Raw genomic sequence first — 22,851 nt, forward strand, 5'->3', positions numbered from 1 at the left:
TTGAAGCCAAAAAGGTTTAATCCAAGGACAATCCTTTCGTACTCATTTATAATTTAGATTTTAAAAACTAATTATGTATTTAAAATTTCAATAATAAAAATGTATTTATAGTAAAACATAATTTAGAATGTTAAAGTAACTTGGAAACTTTTATTCTAAATCAGGCATTTTTTTTTACTTCATTTTTGTCCTGTTTGATTGATCAAGGAAAAATGAAATTGTAAAAGGTTGCTGCCATTGTTTGTTTCTTGTCTATTGAAGGTACTGTATTTATTTACCCTTATTTGAAAATGTAAAAGTGAGTATAAATTAGTGTTACGGCTTGTTATATGACTTTGTAAATGTAAATGTTTATTAGGCACTTTGTAGCCATAGCAAGAAGTGTTATCTCTAAAATAGGTACAGTTCATTTAAAGTAGAGTCTATTAAACGTCTTTTATTTCTTTTTATTTAATTAGAAATCTCTCCACAATAAGCAAAACCTTTTCCTTGTTGTACTGAAATTCTAAGGATGGCAAAGGAGGAAAATAATGAAATAGAGGAAGACTTGTTCTATTTTGTTTTTCCCCCAGCCCAAATTGTGTTTATTATAGTTAAGGCCTGAGAAATTGGATTTAATTTGAACATGACAGACATTAATATAATCAGATAAAAGATGAAATACTATACAGTACTCAGGTCAGTATGGATATGAATACAAAACTTTGAACAACATAGTACTACTAATTTTAAAAAGTACATTGAGCACTGGTTATTTTCCATTGCTTTCTAGGGAGAGTGGGGGGGGCGGGGAAGGGAAAGGGAAAGAAACATCAGTGTGAGAGACACATCAATTGGTTGCCTTCTGCATGGGCCCCAACTGGGGCCGGGGATTGATCCTTCAACCGAGGTACCTGCCCTTGGCCAACATCAAATCCGGGACCACATAGTCCATAGGCATAGGCCAATGCTCTAACCACTGAGCCAAACGGGCTAGGGCAACAGTGCCCAAATTTAATGATGTTTTTATAAATACGAACTTTGGGGTCATATCTGTGTTTCAGTCCTGGCTCTGCCACATACTAACCATATAAATTCTACCTGGGTTCCACAACTTGGAGCTCATTTCTTCTTCATAGAAATGCAAGCAGCAGACATTATGCCTGGCTTATAGTTGGCAGGGCCTTAATAAGTGTTTTAAAAACTGAATTGCGTTAACTCCTTAGTAAAAAAATTCTATAAAGATAAGAACTGATTTATTTTCTTTATACATCATTTGAAAGCATGGATCAAAATTTCCAAAGTCTAAAAAAAATTAACCAGATTCAGGCTTTTTTTGTGTCTTTTTTTAAATCCTCATCCAAAGATATCTTTTCCATTGCTTTCCAGAGAGAGTGGAAGGGGGGAGAGGGAGAAACATTGTTGTGAAAGAGACACATTGATTGGTTGCCTCCCACACATACCCTTGGCTAGAATTGAACCTGGGACCTTTCAGTTCACAGTCTCACACTCTAACCACTTAGCCAAACCGGCTAGGGCAGGCCTTTTAACAACAAGAATGCAGGCCCTGGCTGGTGTGATTCAGTTGGTTGAGCGTAGTCCCATGCATCAAAAGGTTGCAGGTTCCATTCCCAGTCAGGGCATATGCCTGTGTTGTGGGCTCAATCTCCAGTAGGGGGCGTGAAGGAGGCAGCCAATCGGAGTTTCTTACGTTGATTTTTCTCTCCCTTTCCCTTCTCTAAAATCAATTAAAAAAATTTTTTAAAAGCAATGATACCTATAATTATAATTTCAGGGAACATTCAGTTTTAGATGGCAAAACAGGGCCATAAATAATCGTCCATAGACCCCTGGCTGGTGTGGCTCAGTTGAGCATTGTCCTGTGCACCAAAAGGCTGCTGGTTTGATTTCTGGTCAGGGCACATGCCCAAGTTGTAGGCTCAGTCCCTGGTAGAGCATGTGCAGGAGGCAGTCGTTCGCACATCAGTATTTTTCTCTCTCCCCCTTTCCGTTCCTTTTTCTCTAAAAATCAATAAAAAAATTTTTAAAAATATCCATAGAGCTTTTTTCCATGGTAGTGGACTATTTGGTCTAAACTCCCATTTTGATTCAATTATAGTCCCTTTTCTCTTAGAAACACTGACAAATGGCCTTACTGTTGCCTTTTCCTAAAGCCCAACTTATTTATATTTTTCTGACTCTACCATAGTCAAATTTTATATGTTATACCTTTCATCGCCAAGAAGTACAAAAGCTATGTAATCTAAGATGCAGGTTATTTGGTATAAGAAAAACAGGATTGGGGGAGGGTATTAGTGACTGAGGAGGGAAAATGGAAGACAGAGGGAAGACCTCTGGATTACAGAAGTAGCCAGGCTTTTCAAACTCAGTATTGAGTTTGAAGTTAAAGTTTCTGCCTTAAAACCAGATATTACACTTATCTCTTAAAATATCCAAAGTAGAAGGACTGATCAGACAAAAACATTTTGTCTACTTTTGGTTTAGGAGGTGGCTGGAATAAATTATTCTAAGAATTTAGATAGATTAGTAATGATATTATTTAGTTATTGCTGTGTGCAAGACACTGGGTTACTCTCTTTTCGTGGAATACGTCACTTAATCTTTACAGTAACCTATATGGTAGCTGCTATCATTTTTTCCATATTAGAGATGAGGAAACAATATCCTTAAGTTGTTACTTCCCCGAGGTGACTTCTGGTGATCCAAAGATGGACTTCAAAACAAGAATTTATACTCAGTAGCTAAGTTTTCTATATACTTTTTGCACTATAAAAGACTTTAGATAGTATGTTCGGTAGAATTCATAAACCATCTCCCATAGCAACTTTAAATTTGGATGAATTTATTTCAAAAAGCTGTTTATGTGCATTGAAAAAAGAGAATGATACAGAAACACAGCCCAAGGTGTATTTTCACCTCCTACCATTCCTTTCCCCAAATCCTTATTGATGATATACTTTGAATAGTTTGCGTTTCCTTACAAACCTTTATATGTGCCGAATGTGTGTGTATTTCACATGCATATCTTGTTCTTTTGTAGTATAAAGAGCACCACACTGTACACTTTATTCTGTGGGTCTTTTTCATACTTAATGAAAATATTGTCACCTGGGATTACATCCAGAAAGTGTTAAGGCCAAGATTTGAATCTCCTGTCTCTGACTCCCCCCCATTTGACAGGGGAGAGAATATGATCTTGGGGAAGAAATCATCTGTGAGATGCATTGTTTTGAAGGGAGCATATGATCACGTGTAAGAGATAACCAGTAGATACCAAAAAGTTTTCTGAAAACCGTAATATGTCTCTACCCACAAAAGCTTTGCATTTTTCTTTTATTATTATAATGGAATTAAGGATGCTAACTTAACTGTTTTTTCACTAGTGGGAAAGTGGTTTTAGGGTAGTAAACAGGCAGAGGTGTAAATGGATATTTTTTATTTTTAGATAAAGAGCTGTGAACCTCTGAGTTTTTCACATGCTAAGTACTAGGATCGTTTTTTATTGTACAATTTAATAAATTTTCTGTGAGAGGCAAGTGCACAATACATTTAGGTTGTCACTGACTGTTTCCTTTATGATCTTTGATTTGCTTTGCTCTCTTGACTACTCCCTTCCTGCCCTCTTCCATCTCCTGCAAATCCCAGTGCTTGCTTTTGAATCGAAATACACCAGTACAGTGGGTACCTCATTAAGGAAGCAATTATAGAATTAGCTGCTGCTTATTTACTGTTTATCATAAGTCAAAACAGTGTACTAATGTTATGTGTATATATATATATTTTTACCCTCAAAATGAACTGATGAAGTAAATTTTGAGGATTAGGAAACATTCTTCAGGTGAGGAAACAGGCAAAGTTATATACGTCACTCAGCTAAAAGGAATTGGACTTGGGCCTCTGGTCAGTTTGACTCTAGAGGTGTATTTTGCATGTCTTACAGGAGGGTGCCTGCACATAAGAACCTGTGTTCACTTTCAAGGAATTCAGGCATCCTGTAGGTTTCAGATCCCCTGAGTTACACTGTAGTGGAGGCTTATTTATGATGCCTGTGCCAGAGAACTGTCATCCCCATGAATGCTTCTCCTTTTCATTAAGCTGCTCTCACCTCCCAAAACGCTCAAGCATAAATATTAAAAATTCTGTGTTAGGGAACATTAATTTATAAAGTAAACATTAAAGAAATATAAATCTGTATTCAATTAAGAATCTTAAGGGTTCTTAAACTTAGTGTTTTTGTTTCCTTTCATGGCTTAAGAGAAATCTTCATCTTTATCAATGGTTGTCTTTGCACTTTGGCCTCCTCCTTTGTCTGCTAAGTTAAAAGTTATTCCCTAGAAGTTTCCAGCTTCTCTCTCATCTTTATCTGCTTTTCCCTCTCACACAGCTTGGGAAAAGCTCTAAGGATAAAGAGTGCAAGCAATCAGTGTAGATTTTCACACACAGGCAGAGTAAATCTCACTGATTGCTACTTTCCCATCAGAAGGGAGCAGTGTTCTCAAAGTAGAGAAACTTCTCACTTTCCAGTATTTGCTGGATTTTCTGGTCAGTGATTGATTTTATACTGAGCCCTGAGGGAAGGAACTCAACAGCAACTTCCATAGTCTGTTGTTTGTTTGTTTTTATTATTATTTGACTTTCTGACCAGTTAGTATATTCACATAGAACAGTATTCAAAAGGTATAAAAGGGTACTCAGCAAAGTCTCCTGTCCTCCCAACTTTTTGTCCTCCAACCACTCAGATCCTCTTCACATAGGCAACCAGTGTTATCAGTGTCTTTTATATTCATCTATCCAGAGAATTTCTCAGAACATAACTTTTAAAATATATTGAAAGGGAGCATAGAAAGATACTTGGAACAGATCTATCATATTAGTAATGCCTTCTGGCATTTCTCTGTTGCAAGGAAATCTTATAAGACTATTTAAAGGGGCAGAAATTTAAAAGATATACTTCCATGTAGATAAAACTGTGTTACACTTTGACTCTACCTCTGTATTATACCTCTCTACCCAACAGGGACAACCGAATTGTGAACATAATCCAAAAGGTATGAGAACTAAAACCCAGGAAAACTCAGCCTACTTTTTTTTCGTAGTAAAAACAGATTTAATCTAGGTTTCTTTTTTTCCAGCTTTATTGAGATATAATTAACATAATATTGTGTAAGTTTACAGTGTACAATGTAACTATATGATACATGTATGGATTGTGAAATGTTTACCATAATAAGGTTAGTTAACACATGCTTTAACTCATATAATATTTTGTTGTTACAGTGAGAACATAAAAGCTATACGCTCATAGTGACACTCAAGTGTACAATACAGTATTGTTAACTATAGTCACCATGCTGTACATTAGATCCCTGGACTTTTTACCACTTGTAACTGGAAGTTTGTACCCTTTTGACAATGTCTCCCATTTTCTCCACCCCTCAGCTCCTGTAAACCACCATGCTACTCTATTCTATGAGTTTGATGTTTTTAGATTTCACATATAAATGAGACCATGCAGTATTTGTCTTCCTCTATCTGACTTATTTCACTTAAAATAATGCAGTCGGGTCCATCCATGTTGTCACAAATGGCAGGATTTTCATTTTATGGCTGAATAATACTACATTTTATATATACAGGGTGGGACAAAAGTGGGTTTACAGTTCACATGAAAAATAATACAATAATAAATAATACAAAAATAAACACTATTTTGCGTGCTCATAACTGTTAACCTACTTTTGCCCCACCTAGTATAACACATTTTCTTTATCTGTTCGTCTGTTGATGGACACTGGGGTTGTTTCCATGTGTTGGCTACTATGAATAATGGTGCAGTGAATGTGGGAGTGCAGATATCTCTTTGAGATAGTGATTTTATCATCTTCTGATATATATATACACCTGGAAGAGGGATTGCTAGATCATATTGTAGTTCTATTTTTAATTTGAGGAACCGTCATACTGTTTTCTGTAGTGACTATCAATTTACATTTCCACTAACAGTGCACCAGGGTTCCCTTTTCTCCATATCCTCAACAACACTATCCCTTGGCTCTTTGATGATAGCCATTCTGACAGGTGAGATTATATCTCATTGTAGTTTTGATTTACATTTCCCTGATGAGTAGTGATGTTGAGCACCTTTTCATGTACTTGTTGGCCATTTGTATGTCTTTGGAAAAATGTCTTTTCAAGTCTTCCGCCCATGTTTTCAGATTGTTTGCTATTGAGTTGTATCAGTTTCTTATATATTTTGGATATTAATCCCTTATTTGATATGTGGCTTGCAAATATTTCTCCCATTCTGTAAAGTTGCCTTTCATTTTGCTGATTGTTTCTTTTTCTCTACAGAAGCATTTTTAGCTTGCTGTCCCATTGGTTGATTTTTGCTTTTAGTATCCTATCCAATAAGTCACTGTCAAAACCAACTTCAGGAAGCTTTTTTCTGAAGTTTTCTTCTAAGAGTTTTATAGTTTCGAGTCTTGCATTAAGTTCATAATCCATTTTGAGTTAATTTTTATGCGTGATATAACGATTCAATTTCAGTGGAGGGGATGGATTTGAAATAAGAATAGAGTGGTCAGCAATTGATGGTAGCTTGGATATGGGCTTTGGGAGAAGGAATCAATAATAGTGCTCAGGTTTCTGGCTTTGGTGACTAGGAAGAGAGATAACCAGTCTTTATTTTTATTTATTTACTTATTTTATTGACTTGAGAGAGAGAAATATCAGTTTGTTTTTCCACTTACTTATGCTTTCATTGGTTGCTTTTTGTATGTGCCCTGACCAGGGATTGAACGTGCAATCTTGGCATATCCAGATGACACTCTAACCAACTGAGCTACCTGGCCAGGGCTAGATATCCTTCTTTAAAACCAGGATTAGCCCTAGTTGGTTTTGCTCAGTGGTTACAGCATCGGCCTGTGGACTGAAGGGTCCCAGGTTCGATTCTGGCCAAGTGCACGTACCTTGGTTGCAGACTCAGTTGACAGCCCTGGTCGGCCCACGAGTGGGAGGCAACCAATTGATGTGTCTCTCTCACATCAATGTTTCTCTCTCTCTCTCCCTTCCACTCTCTCTGAAAAGCAATGGCAAAAATATCCTCAGGTGAGGATTTAAAAACACACACCCAGATGCTGTTTTTACATAGGTGGTAGTTAAGCTAACTCTCCCCTGTCATCTACTTGATTTTTTCCCTTACTTTTTTTATATAATTTTTTAAAAAATTCTCACCGAGGATATTTTTTCCATTGCTTTTCAGAGACAGTGGAAGGGAGGCTGGGGGGAGGGGACATCCGTGTGAGAGAGGCACATCAATTGGTTGCTTCCTGACCATGGAGAGAGCCTGTAACCAAGGTGTGTGCCCTTGGGCGGAATCGAACCTGGGACCCTTTAGCCCACAAGCCGACACTCTATCCACTGACCCAAACTGGCCAGGGCTAGCTGATTTTCTTTAAATATAGAACGGGGGGAAAGGGGGACTCCGAAAAAATGAAAAATAAATAAATAAATAAAGAACTTACTAATTTTCCTAGTTATATTTCATCTTCATTTTGACCCGTCATTTTAGGCAATTATAATCATGTTATCCAGTGTGGTGTTGACTGTTTCCCAGTTTTAGGGTATCTGGAGATTTTGAAGCATTCTTTCCACATCTTCCAAGTTCTTGATAAACATCACAAAAGCGGAGACTCTCCAGTCCATCCCCCAGCTTAATCAGTGCTACTTACAAATGGTTCTGTTAACCATTGTTCTGTCATCCATCTGCATCTCTTCTTCATATCTGCAAAGATCTCATTTTTACATTCAACAGATTTTTATTCAGCACCGACCATGTGCAAGCAGGTGCTAGAGATAGAGTGAAGACAGCAGTCCCTGTTTTGTGGAGCTAACAATCTAGAGATAGCAGTAAATATTTTGTTAAATGTTCTGAAGAAATTGGGTTACACGATTCTCTGTGTTATTCTCCTAAACTGGTATCATATCAGAAAAGGGAATAATGAAGCATTACTTTTTGCAGACTTTATATTGGCTGCTAATGAACTAGCATCTGAAAATGGGATTCATTACCTTTCTCTTTTCCCCTTTCATGATTTCACAGTAATTTTGAGCTTTGGAAGTTTTTGGAGTTCATTGATGTACTTTCTTTTGGCTGTATCTTTTACAACTCTGAGCTCATTAGAGAGCAGCCTTTTTAGCCACATTTTTGTTGGTGGTGGTATAAACACCACCCCCACATACAGACACACATTATCAGGGTCCTTTTTTATTTTTTAGTAAACTTAGTTATGAAGAATTTCTGTCCAAGTTTAGCCATTTTCTCTTCCACAATCTTTGTTGCTCAGATTTTATTTATATTTTATCTTTGTATTTTGAAATGATCTTTCCTAAGGAAAATGGCTGACTAGCCTCAGATTTTCTTTCCTTTGAGTTCTTAAGGTGCCATTGTCACTTTCTCCAGGATCCTGGTCCTTCTCACTTAAACTACTTATTTCCCTTTAATTCACCAGAATTAATCCCAGAGGAGCATAAAACTGCAAAATTTTAACGGTATTCTGAGGGATTAAACTATCAGAGTACAAATTGTTTTTTTATTAGAATGATACAAAGAGCAGATGTCCTCATAGGTCATAGGAGATAGCTCACCTGTCGCCTTTGCAAGTGTGGATTCTTATTATCAGTCATTTGTCATCCATGTCCTTCCTCTGACCAATTCCCACAACTGTATCATTTCTACCTACTTTTCTTTCCCCTTTGGTTCAATGGCCTCCACTATAGTGTCATATTCATATTGTGGGATTTTCACATAGATATTCATTTTCTTAAACAGTTGTGAGGATTCCCTATCTTTTTCTGTGGATCTGTCTCTGTGGAACAGCAGATTTCCTATAGAAGTCATAGTCTGTTGTTACTTATTATTACCCCATCCCACCAAATCTTGGTGATTTCCATGAGATTTTATTTATCTTCTTGTTCTTTTTTACTATTGCTACTTTTAAGTATAGTGTCTAACACACTAATGTTCATTAAGTAATTTTTATGATTAATCTCAAGAAGTATTTGCCTTCTCTTTTAGGCTGTGAGGATATCATTGCTGAGAGCATCTCATTAGATACCTTAATTGCCATCCTCAAGTGGAGTTCTCATCCATATGGCTCTAAATGGGTGCACCGACAAGCTTTACATTTCCTCTGTGAGGAATTTTCCCAGGTCATGACTTCGGATGTTTTTTATGAGCTCAGCAAAGACCATCTGCTTACTGCTATCCAGTCTGACTACCTACAGGTAATCATTTATACACCTCTCAGATTCATTGTCATTCATATGTGCACCAAGAAACCCATCTGTACTCTATTATTGTCCCATCTAGGGATATCAACCCACCCAGGAATGCCCTCTTCACGTTTGTACAACAAAGCCTTCTGCTCTCTGGCCCTTCTTGCATTCTGCTGCTGACTCAACATTGTGAACTATTCCTGGGTCCTGGCCAACCACACCAAAGGGATTGAGGCAGTAGGCAGGGTCAGAAGCATATCCCAACAGTGATTTTCTTGGTTTCTACTAATAGTAAATTCACTATACCAGTTTCTTATTTTTGGTGGAGTATGAGATACTTAGACTGTAGCTTAAGCAGCACAAAGTAGAATAATAATTTCTGATCTACTCCAGTGCTCATAAAAACTCTATATATGTGTACTGCCAGAGTACAATAATGTTTTCAACTACTTATTTTTAATCAGAAGCAGTTTTAGCAGATTCTGTGTTCTTGACTTACATATCCGTCTAATTTGGTAATTAAAACTAACAGTAGATTTAAAATAGGGCAAAAATATTTTTAGGTGAGATATGTTCAAGCTTAATTTTCTTTTGTATTGGTTGTATGAATTTTATACTGAAAATTATATAACAGTTTTTATGTTACGGAGACAAAAATCCATTGAGCCATTTCCTATTTTTTTTCATACTTGTACTAGGGAAGTTATAAAATGCTTTCATCTTAGTCAGAAGTGCAGTGAAGAGTTAAATAATCCACTTAGTATCTGTGCTTTGATTGCAGTATAAATGTTGTCACATTGGATTTGATTTATTTAGGATCTGTGTTTATTAACCTTATTTTACTGTCCTGATCCAGACTGCGTGCATTATGGGAGTTAGAATTTGTTACTGCTCTCAGATTATTGTCTTTAGAAGCTTTGTATTTCTTCTTAGAAAGTAAAAACCTTGGAGAGCAGCCTAGATTTGCTTTAATATTTTAGATAATATATGAAGAAATGAGCGGGCATGTTGGCATTTCTCAAATTGTGCTTAAAGGGTCTTTGACCAATCAGTAGAATACCTTGTGGGAATTGTTCCTGCAGGAGATAGTAGCCACTCTGCATCCGTATACTTTGACTTTTATTTATCTCCATCTTGTCCCCAAAAGAATGTAAGGTAGCTGTATAAAGACCATATAGTAAGATAAAATACATTTAAAATAGGTGAAGAGAACAAGATAAAGAAAAAAATAAAGATGGAAGTAAGAATAGAAAATATAGTTGGAGCCAAGAGTGCAGTTACTGGACAAAACCCATGTAATACAATCTTGTGTATTTGCTATTGATGGACAGAAAGTTTAACTTGAACATTTCAGCCAGCCAGTGTAAAGAGTGAAATGTGGTAAGTTGCATGTTGTATTTACTTTATGATATAGGAGAAGCCATTAATGAAATTAACCGTTTACCTAATTTCACCAAAATAAGTATAAACATTTTTTATTATAGGCAAGTGAACAAGATATCCTTAAATATCTGATTAAATGGGGTGAGCACCAGCTGATGAAAAGAATAGCAGACAGAGGTAAGCTCAGAAAACTAGCTGCACTGTTTTTCCCTGAAGCTTACTGGCATGATGCTACATGTCAGGCTTGACAATGGCCATTGTTGCCTGTTGAAAATAAAAATTTTTACAGTTGGCAAAATCCTTTGGCAGAGAGGGTATACTTTGTTAGAAATAAATATGTCACAAGCTTATATTTTGCAGCTTTAAAAGGATACTTTTTTAAAAAATGGATTTTTAGAGTGGAAGAGAGAAAGAAACAACGATTTGTTGTTTCACTCATCTGTGCATTCATTGGTTGATTCCTTTTAAAAAAAAAATGTTTTTACTGATTTCAGAGAGAGGGAAGAAGGGAGGGAGGGAGGGAGGGAGAGGGAGAGAGAAAGATCAGTAATGAGAGAGGATCATCTGTCAGTTGCCTCCTGCACACCCCCTAATGGGGATGGAGCCCGCAACTTGGGCATGTGCCCTGATCGGGAATTGATCTCCTGGTCCATGGGTCAATGCTCAATCACTGAGCCACACCGGCTGGGCTGATTCTTTTATTTATATCTAGGGTTGTCCACCCCCCCTGTACTCCTTTCATCATAGAATATTGTATTCCTATATAATGAGCCCAAAACAAAAAACTTTAATTAGAAAAATTAAATACAGATTTTCCTTCCCTGTTACTTTTCAACAGTTTTATTTAGATATAACTTACATACCGCAAAGTTCAACTCTTCAAAGCGTTCAGGTCAGTGGTTCTTAGTAATAAGTTTATAGAGTTGTTCTGCCACATTTTTAAATATGTAAAAATATCCAGCATGCTGCCTTCTTTTTCGTCCTCACCCGAGGATGTTTCCATGCTTTTCAGAGAGAGTCATGGGGAGGGGGAGACATCAGTGCGAGAGACACATACGTTGGCTGCCTCCCTCACAGGCCCGACCATGGCCAGGCCCTGAGCCTGCAACCGAGAGGTACGTGCCCTTGGCCAGAATCAAACCCGGGACCCTCAGTCCACGGATTGATGCTCTAACCACTGAGCACAACCGGCTGGGGCACTATACTGCCTTCAGACCTTTCTGTATATCCCTTTAATACACTACTACTCAAGTGCTAGGGAACAAAAGCAGTCTTCCTGTTTGATTTCTCTTAATTTATTTCTCTGTGGCCTGCAGAAGCCTTTAGCAAGTCTCAGATTTGAATTTTTTTTAACATAAACCATTACTATTAATTTGGGACATTTTTGAAATGCCAGTATACAGTCTGTCCCCCTTACTTGCAGATGGTTTATTTGCAGATTCATCTACTTGCTAAAATGTATTTGCAATTTACAAGTCTGTGCTCTTGGGACTTTCATGGGCATTTGCAGACATGTACAGAGTGACAAAAAATTTGAGTCCCCTGATGCGTATGTTTCCAGCTTAAGGTTAAGCAAGGTGATGCTGTACTTTCTTGTTACTGCTTATATTGTAAACGTGTCCTTTCACAGTGTATTTAGTGCCATGTTTTTCACATTCTTATGGGGTTTGGAGGTCATCTCTGTTTAAAATGGTCTCCAAGTGTAGTACTCAGTGCTTTCTAATGTTCCTAAGCACAAGAAGGCTGTCATGTGCCTCACAGAGAAAATGTGTGTTAGATAAGCTTTGTTTTCAGGTATGAGTTACCTGTTGGTAGTGAGTTCGGTGTTAATGAGTCAACATATATATTAATAAGGTGTCTTTAAACAGAAACACACATAAGACAAAGTTATGTCTGGCTAGTTGGCAAAAGTGTTGTGACTAGAGGCTCACTGTAACCTACCCCTGTGTTTCCCTTAGAAGCGGTGATTCAGTGTTCACAGTCACTTTATAGAATATAGCTGCCCAAGTAACAAGAATTGGGTGTATGTCATGTTACATAATCATTATAGGCCATAGGTTTTTTCATTGACATAGGTTCGTAATGTCATAATTATTTGGGACAGATAATAACCGTAATTGATAAAATTTCCCTTAAAATAGTGGCTCAGTTGGTTGGAGCATCACCCCATACACAAAGGTTGTGGGTTCTATTGGGGCACATACAGGTGGCAGCCTATTGATGTTTCTCTCTCATTGATGTTTTTCTCTCTAAAATCAATAAAAAATCATATCCTTGGCTGAGGATTAGAAAGAAAAATTAGTAGTTTCCAGACTGGCTTAGAATGTCAGGCTCTTTTACAGGGATGAGAATGAGGCTAAGCAAACAGGTTTCCCTTTGTTTCAGTCAGCCTCGTTAGATGAGCGTCCTGCCCTTACCTCTTACATGTTTGGGAGTTTAATGTAACATTTCACTTGAAAACAGGATGCCACTACTAAAGAAAAAAAATTTTGAAAGCAGTGCCTTGTGTAAGTGTGAAGCCAAATCATAGCGAGGCGAGGACAAACTCTCTTTCACACACTTGCAGTGATTTTATTTCAGACGACTGCAGTAAAAGCTTAGCTTCTCAAAAACAACCTCTTTACTTGTCTATCACATGATTTAAGGGAAATACCAGTTTGCCTACAGACTTTGCAAAATATCTAGCATTTATATTTGTAAATTATAAGGGTCTTTAAAAAAAAATACAGCCCCCCCTAGATTAAAGAAATGATTAAAGATTCCCAAAATTTATGTAAATTTTTCCCACTTCAGTATCATAAACATAAGTACCTCAGATCTTCCCCTTTTACTAATACCCAATAAGGAAAACCTTTATTCTCTGCCCTGGACAATGGAAATATATTATACATGTCAGAGATCAAAGGGTTCACTCATGTGCAGTAACATTCTCATTATGGAAATTTGGGAGACTAGCATAAAAGTCTTCGTGTGTACCTTATTTTGCTGCCAGGAGATTAATATCTTGTTAAGTTGCTGTTAAACAAATGGTAGCCTAATGAGTGCCATTAACCTACAGTGACTAGAAATAGCACTTGCCCTACAATGTCCTTATTGTACTAAAAACTGGTCACAGAAGTGAGAAAGCTTAAGAAAAAGCCCTGGGTCAAACTAGATTTTAATAGATTGTCATCTTTTTTCCTTTGAGTTAGTATATAGAAAAGAATCCTATTCTTCAGTGCAGAAAAAATCATAAAAGAGTATTATTGTACTGTTGACACTATGCTTTTCTCTGTCAGAGCATCTTTATTAACTAACCTTCCTAAGACATAAATATAATGTATAAACCATTTTAAAATAGATGTACTTAAGCCAGACTGGTGTGGCTCAGTGCTTGAGCATCGAGTTATGAACCAGAAGGTCAAGGTTCAGTTCCTGGTCAGGGCACATGCCCAGGTTGCAGACTCGATCCCCAGTAGAGGGCGTGCAGGAGGCAGCCAATCAGTGACTCTCATCGATGTTTCTCTCTCCTTCTCCCTTCCTCTCTCTGAAATCAATAAAAATATATTTAAAAAAAATTGATGTACTTAAGTATAAAGAATGAGACTGAAAGTGTACTAGAGAAGAAAGAAAGCCTTTCTCTGAAAATTTGGATTTGGTTGGAGACTTTTCATTTTCTGTCTCATAGAGCCAAACTTACTGAGTGGCACTGCTCATAGTGTGAACAAAAGAGGTGTAAAAAGACGAGACCTGGACATTGAAGAGCTTCGAGAGATCCTTTCTTCTCTCTTACCTTTTGTTCGAATTGAACACATCTTACCTATAAACAGTGAAGTCCTAAGTGATGCAGTAAGTGTCTGTCTTCATTTATCCCTTTCATGAAAAGAAGTGCCCTAAAATGTACAGGTATATCTTTATCATTGTAAATAATTTCTACTACTAATGGAGTATTGTGAAGTCAGAGACAGATGTCTGTTTTGAACTAACTATATTGTATGTCCCGTGTCTGGCGCACAGCACAAATAAATGTTTGGAAATGAGAGTTGAGTGGGTATATCATTGTTACTTTTGCAAGAGGATAGTTTCTTAGGGTTTAATTCAGCATTTGTCAGTGTAGATCAAGTATATCCTTATTAAAAAGGGAAAGGGTAGAAATTACCTTTGGAGACTCTTCAAGAACAGCAGTAAATCAGGAAACAGGAGGAAAGGAGAATGAATGGTTCAGTGTAAAAAGGATGAATGACTCTTTCAGTGGTATTTCAGTTAAAAATTAATGGAATGGATCATGTTAATTTTATAATTTTTTTAAGTGAATTTTTAAACTAATAGAATTGTTCAAATTAATGGATGGGAAGATAAGTATTAGTTCCTCATACATTGGTTTATAACTTCAGTGTAATGCTGTAAACATACAGTTTTTAAAAGTTCTCTAAAAAGAACGTAATTAAGGATGGATAACTCTTCCAGAATGTAAAGTATATTTTAAAACCCTAATATTTAATCTGTGATGCTAGCATTACAGGCCAGACAAAATAGCCTAGAAAAAGATCCTAATTAACAAAAGAATTAAACATAATAAATGAGCTATCACAAATCAGTGTGGTGCTAGACTGATGAATGGGGAAGGAAGGAAATTTGTTTAAAGTTAAACCCTTATTTCATTTGCACACAAAATTAATTCCTGTTAGATTGAAGAATTAAATATTAAATTGAAACATGGAAAACTAGAAGAAAACAATTAAATATTTATGGAATCTCTGATTAGAAAAATGTTCAGTCTCATTTGTAATCACACACCCCAAAGAAAGCAAACTAAAACCGTAAGTTCTCATCTTTTCACCTATTAGGTCAGTAATTTTTGAAATAATATTACTATCACATAGGAGGAGTATAGCTGGTACATTGGTAATGTTGTCATTAAATATTTGGAAATAGCCTAAATATCTAAGAATAGGGAAATAAGTGAATTATAGTACAACCACTCAACAGAATATTTTGCTGTCCCGAACAATGCTTATATCACTACTATAGCGACATGGAAAATGCTGACAATGGAATATAATTTTAGAAAGAAGGGTATAAAATGTGTATTTTATGTATTCTAGAATGCAGTTATATTAAAATTCATTTGAGAAAAAGAAGGAAATAAAGCAACATTATTACAGTTGTAATAGATTAGAGTTTTTCTCTAAATACATCTAATGTTATCTTTTATTAAAAATAATTTTAACTAATATAGCAATTAGACATTTATTATGTTTAACAAGAATAATATTGAATAAACAGTGTTTGGTTTTGTTTAAAATCTGGCACTCAAACCAAGTTGAACCCTGAATTTGATTTAGAAAAATATTTTAGAACTTGAGTTTAGTAGACTTAGAAAAAATATATCGATACTCTTAATTCCATGGCTACCACATAATAAGTCTCCAGTAAAAGTTTGTTAATAATAGCTGTTAACCAGAAGGGCTAAGCACTGTACCAAACCTCATTTAATCCTCACAGCCACTTTATGAGCTGTGGGTACTTGTTTTATATTCTCTTAGCAGCAATGAGGGAATAACAGGGCCACCACATTTAGTAAGTTGTGTGGTGTCCCCATCTCCAGGGCCATCTAAGGCCCAGATGAAAGGAGCTGTCCACTAGGGTTCCCTTTTCTCCACATCCTTCCGAGCACTTGTTATTTGTTAATTTGTTGATGGTAGCTAGTCTGACATGTGTGAAGTACACTGCTGCTGGGAATGCACACTGGTGCAGCCACTATGGAAAACAATATAGAGGTTCCTCAAAAAATTAAAAATGGAAGTGCCATTTGGCCCAGTGATCCCACTTCTAGGAATATATCCTAAGAATCCTGAAACACTAATCAGAAAGAATATATGCACCCCTATGTTCATAGCAGTGCAATTTACAGTGGCTAAGAAGATCTGGAAATGGCTCAAGTGCCCATCAGTAAATGAGTAGATAAAAAAGCCATGGGATATTTATACCATGGAATACTATGCAGCTATAAAAAAGAAGGGTCTCTTACCCTTTGAGACAGCCTGGAGGGACCTGGAGAGGATTATGCTAAGTAAAATAAGCCAGGCAGCGAAAGACAAATATCACATGATCTCACTCATATGTGGAATCTAATGAACAAAATTAACTGATGAACAAAACAGATCCAGAGATGAAGAAGCATGGATCAGACTAAGGAATCTCGGGGGGGGGGGGGGGGGAGATTAACCAAAGAACTTATATGCATATATGCATAACCCATGGGCACATGCAATAGTGTGATGAAGGCCAGGGGGAGGAACAAAGGAGTGGAGGGGGTCAATGGAGGGAAAAAGGGAGACATCTGTAATACTTTCAACAATGAAGATAAATTTTTAAAAAAGATGTTTACAGCCACAAGGCTGTTAAATGAGGAGCCAAGTCTCCCTTCCCCTAGAGTCACTGCCCCTAAGCACTATATACACCACCTATATCCTTGTACTGTAGATACAAGGCCCTCTAGTTCTTGTTTTGTCTTGGCAAGGAGGGGGCTGGGTTGGGGATGGAATCAGTTCTGGATGAGTAAGAAAAAAAACTAAGATTGGTTTTTCATTAAGAGTTCTGAAATTTAGTCCAATTCATTACATTTTTAATTAATACAGCTCTTGTTTAAAAACACCATTCCTCTATATAGAGAAAAAATAGGAAATTATACTACCTTTTATTTCCGAGTCCTTTAAATATTATTAAACATTTGAAGTATTTTTAAATTTCCATGTATTTCTAAATATTTATACAAATGGTAAAGTTTGGATATTTTGATTTATAGGTATAATTACTTTTATCTTAGTATTGTAGTGCTACACAAATCTCTTTATAAAAAATAATTTTTTTCCAAGATGAAAAGAGGCTTGATTAGTACTCCTCCATCAGATATGCTTCCTACATCAGAAGGTGGAAAGTCAAATGCCTGGTTACGGCAAAAAAATGCTGGAATATATGTTCGTCCTCGACTCTTCTCTCCCTATGTGGAGGAAGCAAAGGTAATGAAAAACATTTTCAGATATTAGACCACTTTTTTATAAACTGTAAGCACAAAGATATTTATTGTCATTATATAAATATTTGGAAATGGCGTACATGTCCAGTAATTGGGAAAGTGAACATAAATTCTAGTTTGACTACTCAGCAGAATACTTTTCTGTTTAATTATGAAGCATGTTTTTATAACTTAGGCCATGTTAAATTGCATTTTACATTTTTCTCATCATAGTCGGTCTTGCAAAATGTTAACCTGAAAGAAAGTTTTATTTTATTGAAATGGTTGTCAGTATTTTGTGATCTTCAGCATGGGAAAATGTCCTGAAAGGTGGTAGCACACATTTTGTCTTCCTTCATAAACTAAAGAAATGCTGCCATTTCTTGTAACACATTTCTGTGATGGCTGGCTTTTGGAAGTTGTGTTTAGTTTTGTAATAGTTCACACAGTAAGAAAAAATTTCTAGTCTATTAAGCAAATCAGCATTATGAATATTATAACAATTCTTCTAGAAAATATGGTAATGTGAAAATGAAATACTGGCCCGGCCAGGCGTGGCTCAGCGGTTAAGCATTGACCTAGGATCCAGGCAATCGGGGTTCGATTCCCGGTCAGGGCACATGCCCGGGCTTGATCCCCAGTGGGCATGCAGGAGGCAGTCGATCAATAACTCTCTTAATCATTGATGTTTCTATCTCTCTCTCCCTCTCCTTTCCTCTTTCTCAAATCAATAAAGATATATTTTTTAAAATAAATTAGTTAAAATAAAATGAAATACTGTAATTTTTATTAGATGTATTCAGCCTTAAGAACTTTGGGGTGGCCTTTTGAGGAATAGTCTTTGAAAGTCAGAAATCACAATTAAGCTTTATGAAATAAATTAACAGGCGAAACTGTGTGTTTGGGTATAGAATTACTATATTTTGTTACATGAAAGCATTTGTGAGTTTATTTTGTTGACTAGGTTGATAATCCTCCTCTTATTGACTGGTTGACATTTTAAATAGTTCTAAAACTGAGGGAAAAAGCAGAATGGTTGTGCCTGGTCTTTTTAAAATAAGTTCCATACTCAGACTCACTGAAGCAGCTGAGGCCTTTACAAAAGGTTGAGTCTGGTGATAAAAGGTCTGTGATAAACTAGACCTACCTCCATTCTGCTCTGTTTCAAAAAGTAAGCTCATCAGTAGTCCTCCTGGAACGTCCTGTTTCTCAGATGGCTGTACCCATACATAAGTAGATAATTGCCCCAGTAAACATGGAAAATGTTTATATATTATATCATTTTGACCGTTCTGCAGTTTAGTGAAATAGATTAAAACTGATTTTTAACAATTGGATTTACTTATAGGTCTGTTCAGTTTAATATCAGTTTTTAATACTTTGTCTTTTGAGCACTTTTTTTTAAATTGATTTTTAGAGAGAAAGGGAGGGAGAGAAACATTGATTTAGAGCAGAACATTGATTGGCAGCCTCCTGCACGCCCCCTACCAGGTAATCAAGCCTGCAACCCAGGCATGTGCCCTCACCAGAAGTCAAACCAGCAACCTTTTGGTCACTGGATGACTCCCAGCCAACTGAGCCACACCAGCCAGGGCCTCTTTTTGATCTGATGTTTAGCCCATGTAAACATGTTTTTTTTATAGTAACTTTATGCGTAATTTACTTCTGATTAATTTTCTATCCTTCCTTTAAATTTCAAATACTTCAATTAAAAGGAAACTTTTCAGAAGATGGTTATTTTTTTCCAAAGATACTCCAAAAGAACCTTTAAAAATTAAAGAGGTAGGGGCACTTTCTCCTTTCACCACTAATTATAAACTTCATACACTGAAAACAGTAAAGTAATTCCCTTTTTATACGATGAAAGTAATAATCTTTTTTCAAATGTGATTTAACAGAGATGAAGGGTTGACTAATTCTGTTAATACTGAATTGTTATTTCAGTCAGTGCTAGACGAGATGATGGTGGAACAAACAGATCTTGTGCGTTTGCGAATGGTTAGAATGTCCAATGTGCCTGACACTCTTTACATGGTCAGTAATGCCGTACCACAGTGCTGTCACATGATCAGCCACCAGCAGATCAGCAGTAACCAGTCAAGCCCTCCTTCGGTGGTAGCCAATGAAATTCCAGGTAAGGCAGTACCCTTGTTTTAGGCATTCATACTCACATAAGTAATCCAATCTTTTTGGAATCCCTTTATATGTGCAGCTCTCTCCGTTTACTATGCCTATGCATTGTTCTCATTAAAGAGTAAATACTTATAAGCTGAGCTTTTTGTTTTGAATTTTATTTTATAGTAACAGGTATATACAATTTTCAGTCTCACCCAGGGTTTCTCAACACTGGCCCGGTGCCCGGCCGGGCGTGGCTCAGCGGTTGAGCATCGACCCTAGGATCCAGGCGATTGGGGTTCGATTCCTGGTCAGGGCACATGCCCAGGTTGTGGGCTCAATCAATGACTCTCTCATCATTGATGTTTCTCTCTCTCTCCCTCTCCTTTCTTCTCTCTGAAATCAATAAAGATATATTTTTAAAAAACACTGGCCCGGTAGACAGTTAGGGCCGGATAATTCTTTGTTGTGGGTGCTGTCCTGGGCGTGTGGGGTGTTTAGCAGCATCCCTGCCCTGGACTCACTAGATACCAGTAGCATACATGCACACACATCCCTTTGTAACCTTTCAGAAACATTTTTATGTTTCTAGACATTGCCATAGGGTATTTCTCACATTATAAGACCCATTAGGGAGAGTATGTCCCCCAAAAATGTGATTACCATTGGTTTCCTGAAGATCCAGTTTCCCAAGATCTGGTCTGTGAATTTTATTGTAGTGTAGTCTTAAAACTCTGAGGAAAGCTGCCATAGGTAGGGGTATAGCTGTCAATGTTCAAAAACTTATGAACATTGATTGATGTTTACTTTAACCAAAGGGCCCTAATGTCATTTTCTAAGGTAAGGAAATTAACAGCACAGATTTTTTATAAATGTCTGGGGTCAGAAATTTATAGCTCTTGCTAGTTACTATTGCAAGATTTATTTTTTTAATCAGCAAACTATATAGCATTATTGGAAATGGAAAATTATTCATTTTCTGCTTTCGGTTTCAAGTAAGGATAAGTAAAAGACATAATGACAGTTTTTAATTCAACACGTACATTTTGTTCTGGGACTAAAATCTGATCTGTTGTTGCCTTATCAGGTTTGTCAGCTACGTGTTTGTTTAAAGTATACATTGGATTACAGTATGAAGAGAAGTATTTCTGTAGCAATTAGTGCAGATTTTAAAGCTTTCATAATTAGCACTGTTTTTATCGGCTTGAGTTAATACTTGAATAGCAACACAATTTAATCTTAGAACTGAATCTAAAAAGCCCAAACGTACTCACAGTTAAGTATGCTCACAAAAATAAGACTTGTCTTGTTTAATTATTTTCTGTTGTTTAACCCTGTTCTGGTGTCATCCTGATTCTAACGTGCTCACCATGCTCTAATGAAAGGCCGTTTATCTTATTGGCTCATATTCTGGCTCTGCCCCTTCATTTATATGACTTTGGACAAGCTGTCTACTTCCCTGCACATTAATTTCCTTATCTGCAAAATGGGGATATCTCCTTTCTAGGGTTATTGTGAAGACATAAGCAAGTACCATGAGTAATATGCTTAGGAGTTTGCCTGGCACAAAGCAAGCACTCAGTAATAGCTCCCGTTGCCCTCCAAATAATAGCCAGTTTGGCTCATAATGTTTATGGGCCTCAGTCCTTCTTTCCCAGCCCTCTACTGCAGCCTTACTCCAGGTTCCTAACCCATGTTCCTGCCTCTAACCTTGCTCACTCCCCTTCTGGACTTTACACCAGGGCTCAGCAAAGTTTTTCTATGAAGTGCCAGATGGTAAATATAGGCCTATGGGTTATGCAGTTTCTGTCACAGCTACTCAACTCTGCTGTTGTAGGCCAAAAGCAGCCATAGACAGTACCTGAACAGATGGGTATGACTGTGCCAGTAAAACTTTAATTTTTAATTTTCTTAAATGTTTTCTTAATTGATTTTAGAGCAAGAGGAAAGAAGAGGGAGAAAAAGGTAGAAACACTGATGACAGAGAAACATCAGCATTGATCGACTGCCTCCTACACACCCCCTACTGGGGATTGAGCCTGCAACCTGGGCATGTGCCCTGACTGGGAATTGAACTGGTGCATGGGTCAGTGCTCAACCTTTGAGCCACACCAGCTGGGCAGTAAAACTTTATTTACAAAAACAGCCAACAGGCTTGATGTAGCCTACAGTCCCTAGTTTGCCGACCCCTGCTTGATACTACTCTCAGAGTGCACTTACCACATCATGGTTCTGTTCCCCTCATTCCCCTGCATAGGTGACTACCTGTCGTACACAAAATACAATTTAAATCCCTTTTTGTGACATGCAGGATCGTTCATGATCTGCTCCACCCATCTTTCTAGCCTTCTCTCTTAATGCTCTTCTTCTCTCTTAATGCTTGTACTTTTGAATCCTAAGTTCTAGCCATGCCAGCTTCTTGTGCCACACTGTCTTTCGTTTGCATATTTCACACATGCCTGGTCCTTCTGCTCAGAAAGCCTTCACTCCATATTCTTTGTCTGCCTGGTTTTCTCTCATTATTCATGGCTGCACTCAGGGTTCACCTTGTCTAGGAAGCCTTCCCTGCCTGCCTTCAGTCTAGGTTGAGGGCCGCTTCCTTCAAATCCCTTAGGTATTCTTTGCAATATTTCTCTCCATGACCATTTGTGGCTCTATACTGTACTGTCTTACTTGGTTTACTTCACTAAAACTAGAGTTCTTTAAGGACAGGGATCACACCTTTGTTCTGTGCATCCTAATACTTGAGTCCAATCCCTAGTGCATAGTCAGGACTCAAAAGTTATGTGAATAAAAGAATGAATACATTTTAAAAACTTAGGAAATAGCCCTGGCTGGTGGGCTCAGTGGTTAGAATGTTGACCTGTGCACCAAAGGGTGGAGGGTTGAATTCCTGGTCAAGGGCACCTGTAACGGTTGCAGGTTCGATCCTGGGCCCGAGTTGGGGCACATGCGGGAAGCAGCCAATCGATGTCTCTCTCTCACATCAGTGTCTCCCCCTCCCCCCCCACCCCATTCTCTCTAAAAATCAGTGGGGGGAAATCCTCGGGTGAGGTTTAACAACGAAAAAACTTAGGGAA

At 37.3% G+C, this 22,851-nt stretch overlaps 1 protein-coding gene across 2 annotated transcripts in view; it reads left to right on the forward strand.

Annotated features, from left to right (window-relative positions):
- Positions 1–22,851, forward strand: part of BTBD7 (BTB domain containing 7) — a 62,447-nt gene that overhangs the window by 29,556 nt on the left and 10,040 nt on the right. The window contains exons 4-8 of one of the 2 annotated variants that reach the window (XM_087818467.1): positions 9,077–9,285; positions 10,761–10,836; positions 14,327–14,487; positions 17,517–17,660; positions 19,601–19,790. In XM_087818467.1, the coding sequence (XP_087674593.1) occupies positions 9,077–9,285; positions 10,761–10,836; positions 14,327–14,487; positions 17,517–17,660; positions 19,601–19,790 (780 nt within the window). The remainder of the gene's footprint in view (positions 1–9,076; positions 9,286–10,760; positions 10,837–14,326; positions 14,488–17,516; positions 17,661–19,600; positions 19,791–22,851) is intronic. The other variant, XM_087818472.1, reaches the window with a different exon arrangement.

Source organism: Miniopterus natalensis, chromosome 1 (assembly GCF_054644295.1).
Source record: "Miniopterus natalensis isolate mMinNat1 chromosome 1, mMinNat1.hap1, whole genome shotgun sequence".
NCBI lineage: Eukaryota > Metazoa > Chordata > Mammalia > Chiroptera > Miniopteridae > Miniopterus > Miniopterus natalensis.